Here is a 26,424-nt window from a genome sequence, read left to right on the forward strand (position 1 = left end):
TTCTACAGCACCACTCTCCCCTTTTTGCTCCCAGCTCTGGACTTGCCTCCTGCCTCACACCAGCACTAATATCCATTCAGCGACACAACAGGCTGATTCTGCTGGAAAAGAACCTTAAAAACGAGGGGTTTAATTTTAGCCAAATCATCCCCTGGCATCAGTTTACTATTTGGTGGCAGGAGAGGGACAGGTAAACAGAACCATGACAGTCCAGACTCAGTGCGCTGTGTTACCCCTCTGCAACCCTTTTCCATTTCCCTTGCAGGTTGCTGTAATAAGAATTTACATGTCCCGGCATAACAGTTGTGGAAACTTAGCATTGTTTCTATTCGTGCCTTTCTGAAAATGTGTCACCATGGAAATACTACTGTATAGTTGTCCATTTTCAATCTTCTCCATTACTTCCATGAGTATTTTTCTAGTTTTTTTGTCATGTGTGTGATATAAAAACAGTGAAATTCTCAAACATCTGTAACATTTTTTTAGGCTAAAAAGAAAAAAGTAGCAAGAAAACCAAAACAAAACCTGTTTCACAAAATTCAACTTGTCTTTAGATGTTACAAACATTAGTAAGTGGAAGTAGGGAAATCCTCTTTTCTTAGTCTAATAACCTTAATAACACATTCAAAGCATAGAATTTTAACCAAGTTATTTAACTGGAGAAAAACAAGTCCTAACGTAATCTGTACAGATCTCTAAAGTTGTAAATAATCTGTCCTACTGGATCTAATATTGACCCTTACCTGTAAAAATGAAAACTTCTTTCCCAGCCACTACTTCAAAGTAAAGCCAGTTCCCTTTCTCTGAAAATACAAGATAGTTCTGAAGTATTCCTTCGCTTAACCATATTACAGTAGGAAAACATCTCTAGCAAACAGCTCAGCTCCATTCATTTGAGAAAAGGTCTATTTTCCTTCAGGTGTACAACTTCTCATTAAGGCTTACATTGTGTATGACAACTACAGTAACACCATCTTGCAAGTCAAGATAGGTTTTAATCGGAATAGCTCCAGTAGGCAAGCACTAGTAGGTCTGGATAAACCACAGTCTAGACCGCTTGCCCCACTTTACATACCAGGTCACAGTCCTTGGCTTTAACCAGTGGTACATACTTTGCCCACATAAGCAAATACTCCGTAGCATTTCCTGACTTGTTAACTTCACTTGCTCTGAGATGAAAGATACAGTGCAGCCCTATCACTCCCAGAGAAATAAAGAATAAAAGCGTTATCTCAGAGTTACCATAGCCATTTTCACTAATGCTAAAATCAACAACACATAGCCCCAAGCAAATGACAGACTGGTTAAAAAACCCACATACACAATCACTATGTATTTTAACACTGTCTGATGCTATCACAGCTATATTAGCACTGTAATATTAGAATTCTACTTTACACTGGATAAACAAATGAAGGTGTCAGAAGTTCAGACACAGCTAGTCTCTCATTGCAAGTTCAGTACTTGCATCACGGGTTTTATTTTGAATAAATATACATTAATTAAGTAAAAGCAGTTCCCAACCTGTCACTGAAACCAGAATGAGATACCAGACAGTTTCGCAGAGAATATGCACATTCCTGAGCAGACAAGGAGACAGGAACAAATTATGTGGAATTAGAATAAAAACCAGCAAATGATACTACAGGATGAAACAAGGCAAAAAAAAAAAAAAAAAAAAAAGACATTTGGGGGAAAAAAATCATCATCCTATCTCACTACAGGATTATTGCAAGTTGTACACCTTGGAGCATCATCAAATGATCCTCTGCTGATTTTCCAAAATAGGCAGGTGACTATTTCTTATTAAGGCTAGAATTTCATAAGGTATGTTGAGGCAATCATTTAACAGCTCCACACCACTGAAAACGTAAAAGCCCCACTCCTTCCTCAGTTACTAGCAAACAAGGGAGATGCAAGGCAAAATAGAAAGGGAATGAGAAAGGGAACCAACCATTCAGTGATGATTTGCCATTTAATTCATTCTTAGAAAGCAGCAGCCTAAAGAAAGGATTTATCAGGTAGTTGCTCTAGTTGTACCTTAAATCAGCAATGTTGAGATTTGCACTTAAAACAGAATTAAGATCCATCCCTTTCAAAATGTAATGACTAACGCTTCAATTTAACATCATTCTTCTTCAAAGGACTGATGAATCATACCCCTGTATCTTGCCTAGATTTTGTTCCCTCCCAACCACAAATTTTAACATTTCAGAATTTTTTTCCTGTTTTCGCTGAAGTCCTGCAATCACCAACTTCACACAGAACTGTACTTGCCTCAGACACCAGACACTTCAGACAGTAAAAGTTATTCTACTCATCTGTCACAACACAGCTTACTTCCATGCAAAAAAGAATCGATCCAAATGTATTTTCCAGTCTCTGATGATGCCTCCCATCATGCTATTCCCTTTTCTGCTTGCCTCTTATTTGCTACCTTTGACTTATCTTATACGCCTCCTATTTCTCCGAGTCTCCACTGAGACTGGAAGCCTTCTACCACGCACCCCTGAGCTACGGTTGTGCCCAGGAAAGAGACAGGATGTAAGGCCCCCTGCTCAAGTTAACTTCAACCTCAGTATCTTCCCTCCTCACAGCCTCTGCTGTTCACACGACAAGAGAAAGCAAGTTCCAGTGAAAAAGCAAGGAACAAAGTGCCCTTTTCCAAGGGAAAAGGGCATGCAAAGTTCAATTGCTGAAAGCTAATAAATGTTCTAATTAAGACAAATCTTGCACAAGTTACAGAATTCCATGATAAAAATTGGTAGTGTTTTCAACCTCCCCAAAAGATGAAAGCAGCAATGGAAACTGCATTCCCTCTCCCCATCACCACAAAGAAAACTCTTTCGCAATCTCGTAAGTCGGAAAGTTCTCTCGTTTCCGCGCATCTAATGTTTCTCAAGCACCTTCTTGGTTATATAGTTAGCAAGCACTCTAGAAACATTCTAGCCAAAGTATACTATCAACTATTTCAAATGTACAGATATATTTTAAACAGATTTTTCTCCTCAGTGGAAAGAGACTTGAAAAGGGGGCAGAAAGAAAGGAAGGATAGTTTTGTTTTCATAGCAGCTCACTCCTTACTACTCTGACAGGAATGCAGATAAACAGTTAAATAAAGATCACTTGCAGCTTCAGAATTTGTGATGTGGAACTCATTTTAGGCAAGCTATATAAAAAAAAAAAAAAATCTGTTTTGAGTCAGTGGTGATCAGCAGTGGAGCATAGGCGATTTACTATGTAGAAACCAAGATATGAAGGTCCTGCATTCCTGGTGAGAAAATCAAATGTCATCCAACTGCTGAAGATTTGAGGGTACTGAGATTCCCATCTCCTATTCTGCTCCTCCTCGGTGCTCTACTCTGTTGGTTCCACTAAGGCATATAACAAACATGAGGCCTACTTAAAATGTGTTGAACGGTGGAAAAAAATGAAAGATTTTCCTTTTCAAATTTCTGCCTCCACCCCAAGCCCCTCTTAATTGTCTATCAGAAAAAAACCCACACCAACACCTTTCTGTAATTCAGCATCCCAGGAACTTGAAAGAATTTCAAGGGAACTTCAAAGAAAAGTATGAATTCCTCTAACCCATTCTCACCTTTTCAACTGGCTCATCCTCTTCAGTCCGTAGCTGTCTTTTAATAATTTTGTCAAGTAGTAGCAGAATAACGTTGGTATTTTTGGATATTTCCCTTCTTACAATAAACCAGTTTCAGAAGAACTGTCAAGATCAGTGACTTCTCAGTTTGCTGTAGCTTAGAGGAGTCATAAACAAAGAAATAACATCTATATATTTAGTGACTGAAAATGTTACTACAACTCCCACATTCTTGCCTTTATGTTTCTCTCACACTTCGTATCTTAAAGTGCCCTTTCTTTGGGCCACCAGCCTTCAAAACAAATCAACACAGTACCCTAAGTGTTTGGAGAGAAACATCACTGTTGAATAGTGCAAAACATTAAAAACCCCTGAGGAACAGAGCAGTTCAAATAGCTTCCACAACGCTCCTAAAACACAACAAGCCAAGTCACTCTTGCCCTTACAAGTGTGAGATTCTCTAATGTCAATGGGATTACTCAGATAAATGAAGTGGGCAAAACCGAAAACCGAGCCCCAAGCTTGAAGCTGATGTCAGGTTTTTTTCACAGCTGTATACAAGGCTATCATTATATTAACAGACCTGCACCATATAAGCAGTAACAAATACATGTACTACCAGAACAGTCTAGAAAAGTACGTGAGAAAAAGCACCACTATATTTAAAAAAACAAAAAACAAAAAAACAAACAACCACAAAACACAGAATATTTCCAAGAAGCTTTGAAATATGCCACTTCCAAATGTCAGCTTATTTCTAGACATTAATATTTTAAACCAGTTACAAAGAGGTTCCTAATTGTGCTCAAATACACCTGGCAATCCACAGACATATGGCTGATGTCTCACAGCACTAGTCTTCAGTATTTGCATCATCTAATTCAAAGAGGATAAAAATTATTTTAAAACATCAAGCATAACTTTTCTATGTAATCATCCAGAGAATGCAGTGTAACAACAGCAGAAGGAATATTGTCCATCAAAACTTATCTATTCTACACCTGCTTTACCAACGAAAGATTTTAGGAGCCCATGTACTGTAATATTCCACAAGTACATTATGAAAACTTTATGACCTCCATCAGAGAAAATAGTTGGGAAAAAAAAAAAAGTCCTAAAGTATCATCAAACAAGGGAACATGTTTTCAGTCTTTCTGTAGAATCCATTATCTTCATTTTGACAATTTAAGATAACTTTTAGAAACAGCACGAATCCAGATTTTATTGTATTGACAAACTAGGAAGATCGCTTGTCAATTTTTCTGACAGCAAGCCCTAATTATGTCCTGTATGGTTTCTGAACGTATATTCTCTAAATACCTGAAAGATACAATGGAATCTAGAGCAAAGTCATCACAGGACTTTCATGCATTTCTTACTTTTCCAAACCAGGTCACCAATATAAATGCAGATTGCAAATGTGGATATTGTAAATACAAATACCGTAAGCTGCTCATTAAATAGGCTTGTCATTCTCTCTTCTGTGTGGGCAATTCAGCTTCACAGTTGAGCCATGTACACTAAAGCATGGATTCTCTCAAGCACCAAGGGCAAAAATCCCTCTTTCTGTTTGTTTTGCATGACTGACATAGGTTAACAATTATTTCAAACACCACTCTTTCTGAAAAAGGTCTTTACTTCCTTCATTCTCATTACAGATTATCAAGTCTCAGGGCTTGATTTCTCTTTCACCTGTAATCAAGATATTAATGAAACAATATTTATCCTATCCCTACAGGATGGCAAACACACAAGTGTTACTCACTTAGCTGTCTACTCTGTTAATGAGAGTGAAGACTCAAATTTTACCACCAAATATGAATACTCTTGAACTTTGCAGGACTACAGAATGTGTAAAAAAATTTTTAAATTAGTACACTCACAAGGTGGTATTATAATGAGTACACTCCAATGTCACACTTTGCTTTACCTCAATCATATCACCTTGTATTCTGCTTTGCAAACACAAATTAGAAGTCTAAAACTAAACAAAACTTCAAATCCACTATTTCTAGAGACAGTAAAACCAGAAATTTTTTTATTGTCTGTGATAAAAACATAAATAATCACCTCAGAAGGCCAGATGTAATAAAAACCACTATCCTGCATACCTTATCACCTCACTACTATTTACAAGGTATTTAACATATTTTGAAGTACAAAGGAATTTAAGTATTAAGTTTACCACTACTGGAATTTGCTGTTATAGCAAGTAGGACAGAGAAGTAGGCCTAACACAGCATATGATGCTTGTCAAAACTTTCCCTATGCAACTTACAGCCAGCAAGATTCATCACAACTACCTTTTCTAATTTCACCGGAGAAATATAAACCAAGGCCTTCATTTATAATTCAGTGCAGCTTGTTCCATAAATTTATAATGTCTTTTAAAAGTTTTTGATAATTAGACTGCACTGTTTTCAACAGCAACATTGTCTTTCATAATACACACAAAGTTTTGTTTTTTAGTTACTTCTCGGGACCACTTTGGACAAAATATACGTTTTACAATAGGTGTCTTGGCCGTCGATCATCCAGCTATCAAAAACAGCCACTGAAGCCTACCCAAAGACCCAGAATCCCTCCCCAGATTAAAGACCTGCCCTGCTGACTCCTGGGCGAGAAGCCTTTGAGCTGGTTACCTCGCTCACCCAAGCGCTTTCAAAGGAGGTTTGCCGATTTACAGCGCTCAGACCCGGAAAGGGCAGCAAACACCCCGGGCTCCGGCTGGCGGGGGGCTGAGAGGATTTGGGCTTGCTGAGGCCTAGCGAGCACACGAGGCCTCCCGCAGCCCCAGCTCCTTCTCCGCCAGCAGCCGAGACCCCTCCGGACGGCCGGGCCGGGCAGGGCCGGCCACGGGGCAGGCGGTCCCCGGGGCCGGGGGGGGGGGGGGGGCACGGGAGGGACAGGCGTCCGGGACGCTCCGCCAGCCGGGAGGGAGGGAGGGAGGGAAGGAGGCGGCCCCGCACCGCGGCGCGCGGGGGAGAGGGATGGCGAAGAGCCAGCGCCTCTGCTTTGGGAGGGACTCGCAAACTTCGGTACCTGTCGGAACTCCCCAAACGCCAGCGAGCCCCGTCGACCCCGGGAAGAGCTCTACCGGCTTTCCCCCCGCCATCAACTCACGCAAGGGGCTTAAAAACAGGCTGTACCCATACCGATGGGAAGGAGGGCACGGCGTGCCCGGCTGCCAACAGGGGCTTCTCCTGCCCTACCCCCGCCCCGAGAGGGGCACCCCCCCCTCCCCGTCCCGTCCCTCCGCCACGGAGCTGCCCCGGCGGCGAAGGGCCCGGCAGCGCCGCTCCGAGCCCCCGCCCCGGGCCTCGCCACCTCCCTGCCCGCGCACCCACCTGTCCCGGGGATCGATCCAGCTGGTCTGCTTGGTGTTGTGGTCGATGTAGAAGACTTTGCCGTCGTAATCCCTCGCCTCCTCCCAGCCATCGGGTAAGGGGAGCTGCCCATTCCCCGCTTTCCTAGGCATGGTCGGGCGGCGGGGGTAGCTGCTCCATAGGGACAGAAAGAAAGACGGGAAGCGGGAAAAGCCCCCACCCGAGCCGGGGGGACGGGGAAGGGGCCGGGAGCGGGCGGGGGGGGCACACAGCGGACCGCTCGCGGAAGCCCAGGGAAGCCCTCCTCCGCGGCCGGGTCTCAGTCCACCATGCCTGGGCTGCCGCCTTGCCCGCGCCGCGGCAGCCCGGGTCAGGGTTGCCGGCGGAGCCCAGCTGCCGTCTGGGCGCGGGGAGCCCGGCTGAGCCCCGGGCAGCCGCGGCCGCCGCTCATTAGCATGAGATTAGCATCCATCTCATCTGCATGCACATTCCTCCCGCCGCATTCCTCAGGGTTAACCCTGCCGGCGCTGCCCGCCGCCACCGGGCTGGGCTGGACAGGCCCCGGCCGCGGAGCCGGGACAGAAAACGTCCAGCGAGGGAGCGCGTAGGGCAGGGGGCAGGAGAGGGGGGGGGGGAAAAGGCGGCAAGGGGGGCCCCTCCTGCTTCCAAACGAGCTCTGCCCGCGGCGCGCAGGGGCTCGGCCGGTGCGGGGTAGGAGACAACCACCTGAGTAAGGGGAGCGGCGGCCTCGCGGGCCACGGCCGACAACCGCCTCTGCCCCCGCGCCTTCAGCTCCCGGCGGTTAGGCACTCCGGCCACGTCCCCGCAGCCTTTTTGGGCCGCTGGGAGGACGAGGCAGCCCTCCACACACACACCCCCCCTCCGCCCCAGCCACCAGTAGCCCGCGGGGGAGAGCGGCGCGAAACGGCTGCGGCGCGGTGAGGCGAGGGAAGCGGCGCCCCGACCTGAGGGCTGCCGGCCCACCGACCGACCGACAGACCCAGCGGCCAGACAAAGCTACCTTTGTCTGCGAACTTGCTGCCGGCCCCGCATCAGGTGGCGCGGGGGATGTCCTGGCCCTGGGGGGCACGGGGAACGTGCCCCGGGAGAAGGCAGTTTTGCCACCGCCTCCCTGCCCTGAGCCGTGGCGGCGTCGAGAGAGTTTCCTTTCCTTTCCGTTCGGGTCCTGCTAACCTTGCTTCACATCCTTGTGAACGCTCCCTAAACTCCAGCCAGGCTCAAGAAAAAAAGACCTTGACGTTTAAAATACCCGAGTTCAAAATTTAAATGAAAAAGGGAACCCTTCTTTAACCCTGGAAGTACCTAAACTTTATGCCTTTTTTTTTTTTTTTCTTATTAACAGAAGCACAAGTGGAGAATACATGCACACACCGTTTGTGCCCTGAACTCCCCTGGCCTAAAAAGCAGGCAGCTAAGTCGCATTAAGTTTAGAAACCAGGTGTGAATTACTGTGCGTTTATCTCGCATTTGCCACAGGAGAAGAGTACTCCAGGCTGGTTACCATGGTTCAGCTGATAGAAGGTAACTTAATAAGCTCTATTAATTTGCATGTGTATCTGATTCCCAAGATTTGGCACTAGAAGTAGAGCACCTATGGGGGAATGTGACTCCCTAGTTTAGCGGCTAAGATTCCTTGGTAACCCAAGTTTTAGTCCCTGTTTGCTAGAATGTTTTATTCCTTTTCCTGTAAAAGTACTGGTTTAAAGTAACAAAATTTTCCTGGGACCCAGAGATGTCCTCTTTCTTTTTTTTTTTTTTTTTTTAAATCTGGCTATCTACTCCATTATAGCTATCTTTAGCATTCAGCTCTATGAATTATTCTTCTGAGACAATTTACACTTACTAAGTACTGGACTTGTTCAGTACATAACAAGTTTTTGGATTCCACTTCAGAGGCCACATAGCTGACAGGCATTGCAGTAATTAATTTACGGGTATCTAAGTCCCATTGTTGGATCTGCTCCTAAATAGAAAAAAACTACCAGCAAGATATGATTTTAATGTAGCTAACTGCCAATTTCCTAGAGCCAAGATTTTTATTATTTTAGTCATTCTACTTACTTTATTCTGTAACACTGTCTCTGCAAATGGCTCGTATGCCTCCCTAAAATACCTGTATGTTGAGCTCCAGGCTATCTTGAAGATTTTATTTTACGTCTGTTGCATTAAGGTAATGTGCAGTGAAACTACATACACGAAGTAAGGCCCTGGTGGTTAACAGTGGAGAAAAACTGAGCCATTCTAACTCCTGGATATCTGTAAGAGTTCAGCCACTTAGGGAAAGCAACAGGATCATTGCCTATTAAAGTGACAGACTCATTTATTTTCATTGAGAATATTAAGTTTCAATGAGCTGATTGATTTATAAAGTCCAGTCTTGTTTTCCATCAGTGTAAAAAGGCACTTTTACTATCCATTTACATTTGTGTCCTTTTAAATAGTCTACTCTAATTTTATAAACTTGTTTATAGATGACATCCTACAGTGAGAAAGTACATGTGGCAGTTGTGGGACAGGATAAACTGGATTTCCTTTTCCCTTTTAAAGTTCGGTTTGAGTTATCAATAGCACATTTTATTATGTAAGTTGATAAAAAGCTATAGAAGATATACTTTTCTTTCTGAAACTAGCTGCCAGTTACTTTGGCATAAACAAGGAGCTTTCATAATGATGCAGCCTTTTTCATCCTGAAAAAGCAGGCCTGTTATACAGCAGCACTCCTGTACTCCTACCCCCTAAATAATCCACATAAAAGAAAGAATGGGATTAGAAAAGCTGTAATACCAAGACAAAACTGAAACCTCATTTATGTCAATACTTCCCCTGAAGTTAATTATGGCACCTGAGGTAATACCTAATTCCTATTCTATGTCACCACCAAGGCACATCCACATGGATGTGGATCTGATTTATAACCATCTTTACCAGGGTAAAACTTCTCATCAGAAAACATCAATATTTTCATTTGCACAAACAGATCAAAATTTCAGTTCTTAATTTTTGGAAATAAATACACTAAGATCATTGCATAATTGTCTAATTTCTATATATATATGCTTGTGTGTGCATGTACAAATGTGCTTACACTTAAATATAAACTGTTGCATGGTAAGTGTTAGGATCTCCCCCTCCTCCCTCCATTTTCCATTGTTTGAGTACTTCATTGTGTTTGTATTTATATTTAGAGTTTACAGTCCACAATGCCTGTTTAGGACTACTTAGGAATGACAATATTTGAAGCCAGAGTGACAAAAAGTAGGTAATATTTGTGTAAATAAATGCCAGACCTTTAGTATTACCAGTGAGAACATTTAGCTTTTTGAAGGACTGCTATTGTTGTACAAAACAGAATCCAATTATCCTCTTGGTTTTTGCAGTTTTGCAATTTGGACTGGTAGAAAATAATTTCTTCCACTATGCTTTAATATTTTTTCACATGTCCAATATAGGAAGGCAGAACAGATGTTCATAATGATCCTTTTTAGCCTAAAATATGCTATAAATTTTAACTAAAAGTAGTTTTGCAAGTATACCTCCTACATCTCAACTGATAACCTGCCTAGCATTTTGTGCTGACATTGTCAGCTGACAGCATACCACAGATTGTTTGGCTTAATTGCATAAGACAGCATAGTTCAGAAGATGTAAGCATGCTTTATTCAAAACACAGAAGGGTGCATACGAAGGAGTTGTCCAAAAGCACAGAACAATGTAGCTATGGCATGACTTAAGTATTTATCAGTAAGTATGATAAATAACAAGATATGCTGAATGAAAAGGAGCTAATTGTTCCTCTCTTTTGCTTTGCATATGTACGTTTAACTATTCTGGAGAAGTTCACATTATAAGCAGTACATAGTTAAAGGACTGAGTTAAGGGGAATTATAACTATTTTGTGTCCTTTCTGCTTACTGTTATCAGCTAGGAGAAAACATGTCTATGTGAAAATTTGAAACACAAGTGTGGAAGTGGCTGAATCGAGAAAGGGGTTCTACAAAGGCAAATGATTGTGGCCTGTCACATAACAAGAAGCATACCCTACTCCAGTCTGTACTAGTGTAGTTAATCTCCTGATACTCCCTGCTTGCTTCTTTTTTCACAGTAAATCTGTTCTTGGGACTGACTGTGATCAAAAAAGTCCTTCCATAACAAAAGACTCCCTTAACTTGATGATCCACTAGAGTGACGTCCCTGAAGAAATTTACAGCTGTTACAACTCTAACTTGTACTATCCACAAATGGCTCTGAATCAAGAGCTGCAGCTGTCTCCCTGAAAATCTGCATAGTTCAGTCTCCACTGCAGAATGAATTATGAAGTATGGTGACAGAATTAATTTCTAAAAACATCTGACAAAAATGTTTGAAAATATATATTGGTTATGTTGGGGTTTTTTAGACACTTAAACCACCAAATATGGACAAGTCTGACTTCCCTCACATATAGCTACTGTAGAACTCTAAAAATAGTATTTTCAGCATTATAAATATTTGTTTATTTAACAACAGTGAATTTTATCTGACAGCTATGTTTTCCAAAAAAACCCATACCAAAAGTAGGACTCCTTTATGCAGTGAGATTTTTAATTTTAAGAACAGTTTAAAAAGGCCTGTAAAGAAAAACAGCGTACATGCATGAGGGAGGAAAGGAAGAAGAGTGCTACTTTTACTATTGTCAGCTTCTGATGCATATATACATCTGAGAGTAAAAGATCTTTGAATAATATTGTTTCTGGTTGAATTTATGATGAAGCTCTGCAGAAGCAATGGAGCCAGATAATGTTTATGTTCATTCAGCTTTTCTCGTTACTCCAAAGCCTGCTCTTTCCACTTACATTCATTTGGACAGCTTGCTGCTAAAATAGGATGTCCTACAAAGACTTCCTAGAGTATCAGTGAAAAAGACCATACCAGGTTCTGCTTCAAACAAATATACTAGCTTTTCTCAGAATTTTGGCCTTATTTTTGCCTTCAGGCATGCATAGGAGAAAGTAATGAGCAATTACACATTTCGAGTCCTTGCAGACATATTTCTAATCCTACAAATCTGAAAATAAGCACACTGAACAATTTTAACTGATTGTTAGTCTGATTAAAAGTTTAGGGTAGGTAGAACGGAATTGGTGTGGTAAGAGCTTTGCCTCAAGCCTAACTATGGAAATGTGAATAATGTTTTCATGGTAAAATCTCAAACTCACCCCAAACCACTCATTAAATTAACTTAGCATTCAGTTCTGTTCACTCTAATTCATACTGCTGATGTTTCTGTGGACAAAGGAAAAAGAAGATGGGGAATTTTGGTTGTTCTAAAAACCCTAGGATTGATGAGGTCCAGATTAGCCTCTGAGGCATATTCCCGCAGAATTTCTTGATGCAGCCTTGGTATGTTGGCTTGGTGTTACACCTCCCATAGAAACAGTCTTGCTCTATTTTTTTAATGTATCTCTGATACTTGTACACACAAATTTAACTTTCCTACGTTTCATCGTATCTATGGAGTTGCAGTGTCTATTCATTGCTGTCTAATGGCTTCGGAGAACCACAAAAGCACGCCTGGTCAGCCAAGAAGGTTCGAAGAGCCCGGTCTTCTCTTTTGGCTGCGTGTGAGACAGAAGTAGGCCAGCAATAGAGGGTTTCTGCTGATCAGCAGACTGGGAAGAATGAGGGAGTTTCTCAATAACAACTGCCTTGGTGGAGAAGAGCGATTAATTTCTTCAAGTATTTAAGATACTCCATCAAGCATCATACAAGTGCACAGGTTTACAGAACTAATGCTTTTAACAGTCCCTCTCTACTGGTGCAAGGAGTAAGTGCTCCCACCACAGCCAGAAGAAAGCATTTAATGTATGTCTGCTGTGTTGTATCTAAGCGGTGGCAACGGATGAAATACAAAAAGAAATGTTTTAGCAACGACATCGTGAAGTACGTTTCTTCTCTGTATCATCCATGTACTTTCAGAAACACAGTGCAGTAAATGAAGTAGACTGGACTGATCGAGTATTTAACACCTGAATTATGAAAAAAAAATAATCCTCTGACTGATGGAGAGGCTTAGGGAACCTTTCTTCTAACAGATGAAAAATCTTATTTGAAACACAAAACCAGCAGGAACCTGCTAAACTATAATATGAAAAAAAAAATGCTTCTTTTCTCTTTACCGACTTTTCACCCCTTCTTTCCCCTCAAAAAAGTGAAGTTTCTTTGCATGAATGCAAAGTACTTCAACATCTGTCCTGGGCAACATCAAAGGAACCTCAATCCTATCTTATTGCTAACAGAGGCTAAAAAACCATGCTGCAAAAATAAAATCTGAATCTGTGCAAATTTATAGCAAAAATGGGACTGATGCATCAATACCAAGATTTAGCACTTCTAGACTGCTAGAGATGTTGCTGAATTGTATGAATCATCCCATGGCAATTTTCATTCTAGTTTGGTTGTCCAAAACCTAGAATCCCAATGTTAGCACTTTATAGAGGACTGAAAAAATATGAAGAACACAGCATGATATTATTATGTCCACTTTGCAGTGGACATAAAAAAAAAAAAAGCATTAAGTGACTTGATGGAGTAAAAAATACCTAAATGAAATAGGATAGGGATTAGAACATAGGATGCTTTCAGCTCCTGAGCTAATTTTGTTGAACTGCATTGTGTCATTTTTATTATTTCAATATGTGGTCTCAGAAATACTTGGGGTAAGCTTTCTTATCACAAGGAAAAGATTATAATCCATACAAAAATTCCTTTTATTCAGTATCTCATTCCCAGGTAAAATGTGTATAGAAGTTATCAATTCCATATGGTCAAGCATATGTTATGAAATGCTTGTGTCCACATATAAGAAACATGACAATATTTCAACAGCTCTCTCCTTTGAGTTTCTTGGTGGAGAAACATAACAAAAGCATAAATTCCAGTTAGCTGTACTTGTGTGTTCATAAATGAAATACACTAATAAAGTGTATTTTCCAACAGCATAAAAAGATTACACTGAACAAGAATTCAGAATAATTCAAAGCTAGGCAAATTCTGCAAAATTTAAGTATTAAAACATAATCCTCAGACTATGAAATGTCAGAGCTGCTGCTGATAATCAGCTGTTCTGTAAAGGTGTGAATGTAAAGCCAAAGGATACACAGCTGATGCTTACACCAAAGGAATCACATGATGGCTGAAGTTGGAAGGGGCCTCTGGAAGTCATCTTATTCAAACCCCCCTGGTTAAGCAGGGCAACCTAGAGACGGTTGCCCAGGACCATGTCCAGACAGTTTTTTAATATCTCCAAGGATGGAGATTCCACAACCTCTCAGGGCAACCTGCTCCAGTACTTGCTTACCCTCACAGGAAAAAAGTGTTTTCTGATGTTCAGAGGGAACCTTCTTGTTTAATTTTGCACCTATTCCCTCTGGTTCTGTCACTGTACACCACTGAAAAGAGCCTGGCTCCACCTTCTTTGCAGCTTCCCTTCAGGTATTTATATGTATTGATGAGATACCCCTGAGCCTCCTCCAGGCTGAACAGTCCCAGCTCTCTCAGCCTTTCCTCATATGTGAGGTGCTCCAGTCCCTTAATAGTCCTTGTGGCCCTTTGTTGGACTCTTCAGTATGTCATGTCCATGTCTCTTGTATGGGGAAGCCCAGAACTGGAGTCAGCATGCCAGCTGTGGCCTCACCAGTGCTGAGTAGAGGGCAAGGATCACCGCCCTCGATCACCTTGGATCACCAAGGATCACCTCGGCAATACGACTAATCCAGGATGCTGCTGGCTGCCTTTGCTGCAAGGGCACTTTGCTGGCTCATGGTCAGCTTTTTGCCCGCCAGGACCCCCAGGTCTTTTTCTGCAAAGCTGCTTTCCAGCCAGTTAGCCTGGACAGTGTACTGGTGCATGAGGTTATTCCTCCCCAGGTGCAGGACATTGCATTTCTCTTTGTTGAACTTCATGAGATTCCCGTTTGCCCATTTCTCTACATCTTTAAAGAGCACAGAAGTGTGCCACATAATACAAACATACCAAAACAAAGGAACTACTGCATTGCAAACTGGCTTCTTGAACTCCAGGCCAGAGGTGCCCCTGCAAGCAAGCAGCCAGGTGTTCAGAATAAGTGCTGCTTTGCCTTTAGTCTCACTAGACAATCAGAACAAGAGAGAAACCTCCTCAGGACTGCGGTCTCTGCAGCCTTCAGTGGTATCATGGATGTCATCACTCACAAAAAAACTTGGTTCTTCTATGGAAGCATTAATACATGTTTGTACAACTCAACATGCCACCTTCAGCAATAGAAACAAATAAAAGTGTTCTTTTCTACAAAGAAGAAAAATGGTGTTTTCAAACACTAGCTCAGAAACTCTCTGATTACTTAACCATTGATACATTTTTTTCAGAACATAACAAACGTGAAATAAGTACGATACTCTTACGCGGCAGCCTGCTTCCCACTCCAGGAACTCAAGAAACAATTAGGTTGGGCTTTTTTTCAGATTGCAGAATTAGGCCTTTTAACCCGAGGAAATAAAGTGGAGTGTATCTTCAAAATGTAGCGGAACAAGGGCTGGTAGTTGTCATGGTTTAACCCCAGCCAGCAACTAAGCACCACGCAGCCGCTCACTCTCTTCCCCCGCCACCAGTAGTTGTACAGCTTCCATCTAGTTTTACCCCATATACTTAAAAGCAAGATTCACAGTAATTTTTGATGATGTGACTGATGGGGGTGGCGGCAGGAAAGGTAGTGTCACCTTTTTCCATGGCAGGCGCTGGTTCCTGCTCTTTTTCTTGCCTTCCCGTTCGCACCTCCTTTCTTCTTACCCCTGCTCGCTCTGACACTCCCTTTGCTCCGCAGCTGTCGGCTCTGATCTGCCAGGGCCGGGGCTGCAGCAGAGCTAACACTGGCAGACCTGGCTTACTCCATGGAGCTGGTGTGTTTCCCAGCTGCGCTCCCCAAGGTGTGCTGTCATACCTGTATCAACCATGGTGGTCCCTTCTGCGGAGCATCCCACATCCCCACTCTGTGGAAACGTCTTGTTAGTGGCTGTAGTCACCTCCATACCTGTGTTGCTGTGAGCAGCCGGCAAAGGACCGCGCTGCCGACAGTGACATCTGCTGTTGGAGTCAGTGGCTGGGGTTGCAACTCAAACCATCCGATTCTTGTGAGACAGAAAAATAGGGTCAAAGCCAAAACAGGAGTGCTTGCCCCTGGATTCTGCTCGGGAGGGGCTCCGAGTGGAGGTGAATATGCTGCACGTCCTTCAGTGGCCTCAAAACAGCACCAATAGCCACAACAGCAGCTCCATCCAGTGAGAGCTGGAAGAAGAAGAGGCAGGAACTGGAGGTTGAGAGCTGTTGTCACCCTTGGAATCGGTGTGCCTTCTACACTATTTGCAGGGAGAGAGCTGTTCTCAAGTTACATGTAACATCACTAATCACAGGCGCTGAGATGCTGTTAAGAGAAAGCAAAGATCTGACCAATTAAATCCATATATTTAAAGTTTTAGGTGGTTTTCATAGATCATGAGCAAGGTAACACGAGCTTTTGTTTTGCTTTGGTAAGAGGAGGCAAAGAAATACACTGGGGCAGGGGAGAGGAAGGTAAGGAGTTGTTTATGAAAAGAGGTTTTCTTGAATCAAGGATTTACTTCATGGAAATCATGTTTCAGAAAAAAAACTCAAAAAGAACATAAAAAAATTCTCAAAAGCACATATATGCACATTTTGTGTCCGTAACACCACATGAAAGATTAATGCTTTTCTGTATGTATCTTTAAGAGATCTTTTTTGATCTATCAACATAAATGAAGAAAAGCTAAAAATAGAGAAAACTTGTCTGTTGTAGTGAACCTGTAGTGCTACTCCTGCCCTTTATCCTGAAAGGTAAGAAAGAAAAAGTAGCGTACGCTGCCTTTAATTGCAGCGGAGGCCTTTCACCAGTCATTTTGTTTAATCTCCCTTCTCAGTATTCCACATCTGTGGAATACACTTCTCCAGCAATCTCATTTTAATAACATATTCTAATCCATTAAACTCACTCTGGTGAGCTTGCATCGAACCATGACATTTCCAAATCAAAGTAAAATCAAAGGCCTTAAACCAGACTGCGGAGCTAAAATTCTTTTTCATATCCCTCCACTTTATTTACGGAGGATTCATATGTTCAAATATACCAAATCATCATGACAGGATAATTATGATGTCTTGTCATGTCATATTTTTTGAAACAATGTCAAATACTGAACTGAAGGACCGGCAGAAAACTAAGAAATAGCAAAAAACCCCAAAGCCAAACAGCAATGGATAAAAGACAACCCATAATGAGCATGTCGAAACTTTGTTTTCTCTGCTGCTTTACCTGACAGTTGATACTTTTGCAGCACCAAGTGAAGTCCTGTTAGTCTGTATTGGGTTTGCATGGCAAGGTTTTCGTAGCGGGGGGGGCTACAGGCGGAGCTTCTGCGAGAAGCTGCTTGAAGCTTCCCCCATGTCCAACAGAACCAATGCCAGCCGGCTCCAAGATGGACCTGCCGCTGGCCAAGGCCGTGTCCATCAGTGGTGGTGGTAGTGCCTCTGGGATAACATATTTAAGAAGAGGGGGGGGGGAACCTGCACAGCTGCAACTGCAGCTGGAGAGAGGAGTGAGAACATGTAAGAGAAACAACCCTGCGGACACCAAGGTCAGTGAAGAAGGAGGGGGAGGAGATGCTCCAGGCACCGGAGCAGAGATTCCCCTGCAGCCCATGGGGAAGACCATGGTGAGGCAGGCTGTCCCCCTGCAGCCCATGGAGGTCCACGGTGGAGCAGATATCCACCTGCAGCCCATGGAGGACCCCACGCCGGAGCAGGTGGATGCCCGAAGGAGGCTGTGACCCTGTGGGAAGCCCATGCTGGAGCAGGCTCCTGGCAGGAGCTGTGGCCCTGTGGAGACAGGAGCCCACGCTGGAGCAGGTTTTCTGGCAGGACTTGTGACCCCGCGGGGGACCCACGCTGGAGCTGTCTGTTCCTGACGGACTACAGCCCGTGGAAGGGACCCACACTGGAGCAGTTCATGAAGAACTGCAGCCCGTGGGAAGGACCCACATTGGAGAATTTCGTGGAGAACTGTCTCCTGTGGGAGGGACCCCACGCTGGAGCAGGGGAAGAGTGTGAGGAGTCCTCCCCCTGAGGAGGAGGGAGCGGCAGAGACAACGTGTGATGAACTGACCATAACCCCCATTCCCCGTCCCCCTGCACCGCTGGTGGGGAGGAGGTAGAGAATTCAGGAGTAAAGTTGTGCCCAGGAAGAAGGGAGGGGTGGGGGGAAGGTGTTTTAAGATTTGGTTTTATTTCTTATTATCATACTCTGATTTGATTGGTAATAAATTAATTTTTTCCCCAAGTTGAATCTGGTTTTGCCCGTGATGGTAATTGGTGAGTGATCTCTCCCTGTCCTTATCTTGACCCACAAGCCTTTTGTTGTATTTTCTCTCCCCTGTCCAGTTGAGGAGGGGGAGTGATAGAGCAGCTGTGTGGTGCTTATTTGCTGGCTGGGGTTAAACCATGACATAGTCCAATGATTTAAATCTTTAACATGATCCCCTATTCCAAATGCCATCTAGCTGGGTACAGGGCAAACTGTCAATTCCAGGGTATGACAGGGCTTCTTAACCTCTGCGAAGCCTTGCTTTTCCTGACCAGCACTGGGATATAATCTACATGGATTGTTACACATGATTTCCGAGATGTGAGATTGTCTCAATGCGTTGCTAGGCTTACGCGTATCTTTAATCTGTGTACCTGTATAAGCAGATTGTTCTGGGACAAGTCACAGAAGCAGACTTTCTTGAAAGCAGGTAAGAAGAAAACTACATTGCTAAAGTGAGCAGGGATAATGGAATACCAAACCAAATAGAAAAAATAATTTTTAGGGTTGCCTTCAAGTGATTGCAGGAAACCCAAAGAACTAAATGTTAGTAACTGTTGAATTTTTGGTTGAAGCAAGTCAAGCAGGTGATTTTTGGATCCTCTTCAAATATTGGATTTTAATTTTGGTGCTCTACACATAGCAGAATTAAGTATAGCTATAGAAAAGAGGTAAACATTTCCACGTCAGAATTCTTCACTCTTGTATTTTATCAGATGTGTTTAAATTTAATCTTGCACAAGTGGAAACTGCTATTTCTATTTTGCAAATGTGTATAATATGAACAAATCACTTCTTAATCTCCTCTTTGGTAAGTTTTCACTATAAAGCTCACTTTCCTGTCCCTTTATCATTTTCATTTCTCTTCTCTGACTCCACTGCAATTAAAGGAGATCTTTCTTCAGTTTGAAATATCAGAAATAGAACTAACTCCCCAGCAATAGTCACACTAATGCCAAATATAGGGATATGTGGCATCTATCCACTTCTATAATTTCCACAGTTTTTTGGTCATAGATTAGATTTAACTCCTTCTGCCACAGCACCTCACTGGGTCTTGTGTCCAAGGATTGCTACTGTAACCTAAGCTCTTCTGTGACTGGGATTCCCAGGACTAAGGCCACCGTCCCCTAAAGATAACCTGTATACTTGTTTCCCGGATACATGATTTTGTTTTTTCCTATTGAAACCCATATTGTTTACTTTTCACCATCATACTCCAAAGCTCTAATGCCTGTCCCAGTGCCATCACACCTGTTTTTTCACAATTTACTGTCAGAGCAGGAAGTATTTTATCAGCATCATTTTTTAATACTTAATGTGCCTTTTCACCAGCTACAAGACAGAAGTATTTCTTGAGCATGTCTGCTTTCTTCTGCATTATTTCTAATTCTGTTGTTACCATCTGTGAATGGACCAATACCACTGGTGATAGCAGAATGTGAAAAGCTGAACTACACAAAGTCAAAATACAGGACTGAAGGTAGACCTGTCTTTTTGAGCTCTGAGGCCATCAAAATTATTCTATGGGAGTTGACATACTGTCACATCCCAATTTCTCAGGACGATGACTCAGGTTTGCTGATTCCCAGGTCAGGGTTAAGGTGAAATGACACCAGGGATCCTTTCACTCACAAAACTCAATTTTTATTTGCTCACAACAAAAATTGGCCTGAAACTACGTCAGTAAACAGTGTAACGTGTGCTAACCGTACATGACCAAACATACACTACAGGCCTTGCTTATCTGGGAATCAGTTCAGGGAGGACAGTAAGGAGATCCCTCCCGTTGAATCACGAGGTTCAGAGTGGACCCCCTTGCCTTCTAGACTTCTTCTCAGAGAGGAGCCCAGGGGCAGCTGTATCTACTCCTAGTCCCAGACTTGGTCAACGGCTTACATCTAAAGGGATGAGATGTAGGGATTAGGGTAAAAAAAAAAGAGAGAGAAAAAAGAGAAAGATTTCACCAGTCCTGGACCCAGCATTGGTCCAGTCAACCGAGGGATCCAGTTCCAGTGGGCTTGCGCCCATGGGGCTTCAGCTTGTGTCCTTTTATCATCCTTGCCCCTCCTTTGGGCAGGCACTCAAACTCATTAGACTAATTAGGTAGCCTTTGGGCCGTGGGCTTGGGGGTCGTTTGGGGAGTAGCTTCCCCTTCCCTGCAGCCGTCATCTTTGGCCATACATGGTGAGCTGCCCTGCTCAGCACATCAAAACAGCATTATCAGAACAGGGAGCTGTGCACCCTCCCGCACGGCCCCCCCCCCCCGGCCTGTTGCTGATGGGTGCTGGTCTGGCTTGTTTTCACCTGGGGTTCCTTGCTAGGCAGAGTTACTTGTTATGCAGAACTTGCCCCACCACAGTGTTTGAGACATTAACTCCTTCAGTCTCTCACACATACATTTTAAGTTTTTCCAAACAAGGACTTGTGTTATAACTTTAATTTACCAGGCTCCATTTTGATTTAATTAATGTAGCATTAAAGATAGAAAAGGGTTTATTTTTATTTTGTCACAATTTTTAGTCTAATCTTAATACAATCCATTAATCTTAAAATCCATAAACTTTCTGCAGAAAGGCCACACAATTTCCTATAATTTTTAAAAAATAAGGGCTAATAGTTATAACAACAAAAATACCATTCAAGACCTTACTTCAGCACTGCTGCTCTTGCTTTGTGTCATTGGTACCTTATTTCACAATGTGTAATTTTAGACTAACTACAAAATAATTTTACTATCCGTTTATTAGTTAGTCTGGAATTGTTTCATAAAGTTATAATAATTGTGTTTTTATAAGGTAAATTTGCAACCCAAGAAAACATGCTCAAAAAACCCTGGCCATTGAGTAATCTTGAGTTTCTCCTGCTAAGGACCCCTTCGACATTTTAACAAGTCTCCTGAACACATTTCATTTCCCATCTATTCCTAGACAGCCCTTCCTGTCCTCAGCCCTGAACCCTGTCCCCTTTCCAAAAAATCTCAGTCATCTTTCCTTCAGGGACAGCTTGACAAATCGATACAGTGATAAAGGTTTATCACTCCTGCTGCTGCTCTGACTCTCCCCATCTGCCTGGAAGAGCTATGGTAAGAGCACAGAAACGGACATAACCCCTTGCTATAGCATATCATCTTCTGGACATTTTCCTGCCATACGAAATTGTGATTTATGGCTCAAATTAATGAACACATACTACCACCTCCCCCCCGGGGGTGTTTCAGAGGGACCTTTTGGAGCCACCGGTCTGTGACATCGGAAAGCAGCAGACCCCTTTGGTTTCTGTGGGAGCAACACCTGGACCTCTCCTTCCTGCTGGGAGCACTAAGGACAGCACAAGGTATTTTGTCTCCTGGACCGTGGAAACGGGTTGCTTCTGCCTCCGCAGCCGGGGTGCATTGCTTCACTGAGCAGGCCTGGCTGACTGCATCCTCATCCTCCTGCCATCAGCACAGTTTTAAGTAGGGAGAATGCTGGCATGCCTCTCCCCTCTCAGCAAAGCAGATTAATAGGACTTCTCTTATTGCTCAAGGTTTCATGTTTTCTACAGCCACAGGCAGACATTACAACAGGTATTAAGCATATCGAGGTCTACTTTCAAACTTCATTTCAAACCACTAGCCTTGGCACTTGAGAAATACTGATTACCATCTGATAATTTTGAAATTAGAATGATATGACTCTGGAAGGCTCTAAAAGCAAGTTTATGTCTAAAATGTATGGAGGATGGGGATGAATCAGAACCAATTATGTTAATACATTTATTATTATACTCATATTAGTAAATCAACATGTTCCTATTATTATACCCAGGTTTATATTATTAAATCCAGAGGGGAAACAAGTGTCACAAACAGGTGAACAAAAGGTTTCTCCTGGCAGGATGAAACTATGCAAACCTAAAGATCCACAGTGTTTCAGAAGCTTGAGGCACCTTCAGAATTCAGTTTTTCTAACTGCCTATGCATAACATTAAAATCTGTTTGCATGCTTAGACTTAAGATAACGTGTGGGTAAGAGGTCACATATGTGCAGGTACAGTAGAGCATTTGGAAGAGATGAACCTTGTAAATTAGCAGAAGCTTGGAAGCTTAGCAAAATACAAGTTTAAGTTAAATAGCAAAAATAAGGGTATGTGTATATATGTATAATTTGACAATACATTAGGTTTTGCTATTCTCTGCTAAGAATGATACCTTTAATCTCTTGCTGCATCTGAACATTTATCTGACAAACATAACCACGATTTTTTTCATCAAAATTACAAAAATTGTGCCTCAAATAAAAATATTGTTGTCATGGGACAAAACTTTAGATAATATATGCAGAAGTTGCAGGAGCATCCAGGAGTTCATATTTTGTAGCCGTTTTCATTAGGGAAAGCCTTTATTAACAGTTAGCATTTTTTTCCTCAGCAAAGCGCTTTCAAAACATTTGCTAATTAAAACCTTTATATCTTTTAGACAGTAAAAGTGCCTTTTCCAACCTGCAACAGCTATGTAACTTATTTTATTAGTGGTTTAGTAATAAAGTCAGATAAACCTTTGATTTAATAATTAGCATTTATAGAGTGCTTTCTGCCTTCAAAGCACTTTGCAAACATTAACTAATTAATTCTTGCAACTCCCCTGTAATTTGGGGAAGCAAGTATATTCATACACATTTGCCTGTGGTTTAGTGAAGAAAGTATTATCTCAGACATTTTATGAAACAGAGAATTAAGACATATAAATTAAGTTATTCACTTAAGTCCACAAAGATGGAAACGTTGTCAGAGTAGGAACTGAAACTAAATTATTCTCCTCATCCTCTTCTGTACTCCAGTCACTCGGCTCTTTCGCTGATTTTCTCTGGAGTGGTCCAGCCAGGTCTGCCAAAGCAAAGCAAAGCAAAGCAAAGCAAAGCAAAGCAAAGCAAAGCAAAGCAAAGCAAAGCTTTGGATGCTAAGCAGGTCCCTCCATCTTCTCTTTACCCAACATCTCGGGCCGCTCGCTCGTGGTACGTGCATTCCTCAGGAAGACGTGCGGTGGTTCGCGCAACACGTTTGCCCGTGCATGCTGGCCGCGGGTGTGCGGCCATCAGACGAGGAGGGGGCCGCAGCAAAGGGTTGCAGTGGGGCCCGTCCTTCGTGATCCCAGCCCCTGCACCACATGCAGTCGGTCACATCCAACAAAGCGGGTGTCTGGGGCTGGGAGCAGGGGACGGGTGACGTGCAGGAGCCTCAGCGGCAGGCTGCGGCAGGGGAGCCAAGCATTAGACTTAATAGGTATCTCCCAGGGATGCTCCTCTGGGCTCTCTGACCTCACTAATGAACTCTGCCCACTCTGGTCTACCTGGTGTTAGCTCTCCCTGGCCATCACTACAAGATGAAGACAAAATTAATAAAAAAGCAGTATTCTCCCGCTGACAGCTTGCTTTATTTCTGCCTTGAGTACAACCTCCTACAAGTATTATTGTAAAAGAGGAATATTGCTTGTTCCCTTTCTTTCCTATGGGTTTACAGATTTGTTGCCTACAATAATACAGCTTTCCTGTCCACTGCAACCTGTGTACCTACGATGTTATACTGCATTTTAGCCATATGATTGATAGGTACCTCTGCGTATGCTGTAGGTGGAGTGAGGAGAGTACGAGCTGCAAGAAGGCTGTGCCATGGCCCTGATGGTATCAGAGGACAGTGAGGAATCATTTGCAGTGTTTCAACTCAGCAAAGCAAGTAAGCTCTCTTGACTCACAAGCTCTAGGAAATTTCCTGAAATTAAGATACTTTTTTTTTTACAGCAAATAAAGGCCATTAACAAGATTTCAAAATGAATGGCTCGTTTTCAGTGAATTTAAGAATTCCATCAGGTACAAAGGCCCAATTATTTATCATTCTTTGTTTTTGCTAAATGTTGGGAATTAATATTACTGTGTAAGTTTTTGTGTAGTTTTGTAAGTGTATTTTTGTTTGACTGATGAAATAGTAAGCCAGAAATCAATTGTATCACTGCTGTGTATCAGTTTCTGTTCAGCCAACATTTTGAAAAATCCAAGAAACCTCAGGATGTTTTTAATAGCTCAACTGAGCCAAGTTTTCATATGTCATGGTGTCTTCTTAAAGCAAGAGAAACAGAGTGAAACAGCAACAGAGATACCTGCTCATGCACACTTCATCATTACATTCAGATAAACAATACAATTAAATATTGTAGGAGGTTTGTAAAGATTAGAGAATTAGGGGCTAAACATTCCTTGGTGATCAGCTATTTGTTAAGTATTGAAGAGTGACTTTTTGTGATTCTGTTTCTGTAAGCCGAGTCTGTCAAGTGGAGACTACTAGAAAACACAACAGTGCTGCATTTTGTATTTGGTGTGCCAAGCACTATTTCTCTATGGAGATGAACAGATTTTTTTTAATTTGCTATTTTATTGTATTTATAATTAGCCGTCTGGAAAAAAAAGTTCTCTTTTAGCATCTGCAGTGATGCATTGATTCTTTCATTACAGCAAATACACATGACCCCCGGTGTTCAACTGTAAACAATAATAGTTACTGGCTTCATTAGGAAGCTAGCAGATGGCTTATAAGTTCTCATGGTAGCTTTTATCCATTTGAGGCTTGCAGTGTGCAAATGTTTGTCTTTTAAACAGGATAAAACAATGTAAAGGGGACTCTGTGCTTTGTTTTTATTAGTAGCAATTCATTTGTATTGCAGATTTGAATCTGACTATCTGAGTGCACTGTAAATTTTTCCTGGCTGCAGGTAAAACACTCTCTGGGCCTTGCTTCTGCCTCTGTGGCATTTTCTGTACCAGCAGAAATGAGGTCAAATGCCACTTCTGGAGCTTTGACAGAGCTGTATTTTTCTTAGTAGGACTCATGTTATAAATCCTACCCTCCTTCCCCTTCCCCTTCCCCTTCCCTTCCTTCCCTTTCCCCCTACCTTCCCCTTCCCCTTCCGTTATCAAGTGGTGCCCCCTTTCAGCAGAGAGGCAGCACTGCCTCTAGTTTACCCTACATTTACTGGGGATTTGACCATGGAAATCATTAGCGCCATTTTGTCATTCCAAAACATTATCTACACAGCCAAATTTTTGTGTACAGTTTTGGAATACCTGATGAATAACAGCTCATTTACTGTCATCACCAACCTGGTGCCCGGAGTGTGATGAACTTCAGGATGCTTCCCAGATAGGCTGCAAGCAATTGCAATGATTGTCAAACATAACCACCACATTTATTACCTAACTGGGCAGAGCTATCTGAAGACCAGTTAATCTTCAATAAAATTTGGTAGAGCACAATAGCTCTTTTAAAGCAGAACAGTTTTGTTTTAATGTGTGAGTCTTTGATGGCTTTTCTCGTACTTCTAATACAGCCCAGGCTCTCATTACTATTTTCATGTACTCAATTGTGTTGGCAGCTGGAATCAAGCTACATTATTGAGAAATAGAAGCGGGGGTCGTATATTAAGTATGGTGTTAAATACCTTCAGTTCTCTTTGAAAACACAGGCACATAGTGGTGCAAACTCCCTCAAAATGTTGCATCGCTGTGTTTCAGCTGGATCTGCACATGGAGGAGCCAATAGGTAGTTCATAGTTCGTGTTCATTCAGTATTGGCTGCTCATGGTTTCTCCACACTAAGGCATAAGCATTTGACTGGTTGATTTTTACAATACGAATGCCTCTCTTCAGGTAGATATCAGCCATTTGTTTCAGAAAGGACCATAAATAAATAGAAACTTTTTTATAGGAAGTGTCTTATTTTGAGGGCTTAAATGAACCTGACTGCCTGGGACTTGTGTTTTCCTATTGTACAGTAAGGGCATGACTATCAAATTAGGGGGCTTTTTTGAGTAAACAGTGATCTAGTGAATCTGTAGGGTTTTATATTGTATTTTCATGTTCTATATTCAGTTTTAAAGTTCAAAATTACTTTCATTTGGAGGGACATCTGTACCTCCTGGAAGAGATATTGGAATTTTGCTTTCAGAGCATGTATTTTCACTTTTTATCCTCTTCTGTTTTATTAAAAATAATATTTGCATAAAAAAAATTCCTTTCTTCTAAGCACATCTGTTGCTTCTACCTCACCTGAAGATCTAACCCTTT

General features: G+C 42.3%; 2 protein-coding genes and 1 long non-coding RNA gene across 7 annotated transcripts in view; 1 reads left to right on the top strand and 2 right to left on the bottom strand.

Annotated features, from left to right (window-relative positions):
- Positions 1-7,463, bottom strand: part of WWC2 (WW and C2 domain containing 2) — a 108,317-nt gene extending 100,854 nt beyond the window's left edge. Inside the window, exon 1 of the mRNA XM_030041688.2 lies at positions 6,946-7,463. Coding sequence (XP_029897548.1) covers positions 6,946-7,076 — 131 coding nt within the window. The 5' untranslated portion in view covers positions 7,077-7,463. The remainder of the gene's footprint in view (positions 1-6,945) is intronic.
- DCTD (dCMP deaminase) overlaps positions 6,928-26,424 on the top strand; it is a 63,364-nt gene continuing 43,867 nt past the window's right edge. The window contains exons 1-2 of one of the 5 annotated variants that reach the window (XM_030042118.1): positions 6,928-7,039; positions 8,288-8,466. The gene's annotated coding sequence lies outside the window, so the exon portion shown is untranslated. Of the gene's footprint in view, positions 7,040-7,619; positions 7,636-8,287; positions 8,467-23,940; positions 24,044-26,424 lie in introns of those variants that run through there. The other 4 variants (XM_041122065.1, XM_030042172.2, XM_041122062.1 and 1 more) reach the window with 4 other exon arrangements.
- Positions 16,286-26,424, bottom strand: part of LOC115353300 — a 32,191-nt gene continuing 22,052 nt past the window's right edge. Inside the window, exon 3 of the long non-coding RNA XR_003927543.1 lies at positions 16,286-16,378. This is a non-coding gene — a long non-coding RNA (uncharacterized LOC115353300). The remainder of the gene's footprint in view (positions 16,379-26,424) is intronic.

The sequence above is a fragment of the Aquila chrysaetos genome, chromosome 1 (assembly GCF_900496995.4).
Source record: "Aquila chrysaetos chrysaetos chromosome 1, bAquChr1.4, whole genome shotgun sequence".
NCBI lineage: Eukaryota > Metazoa > Chordata > Aves > Accipitriformes > Accipitridae > Aquila > Aquila chrysaetos.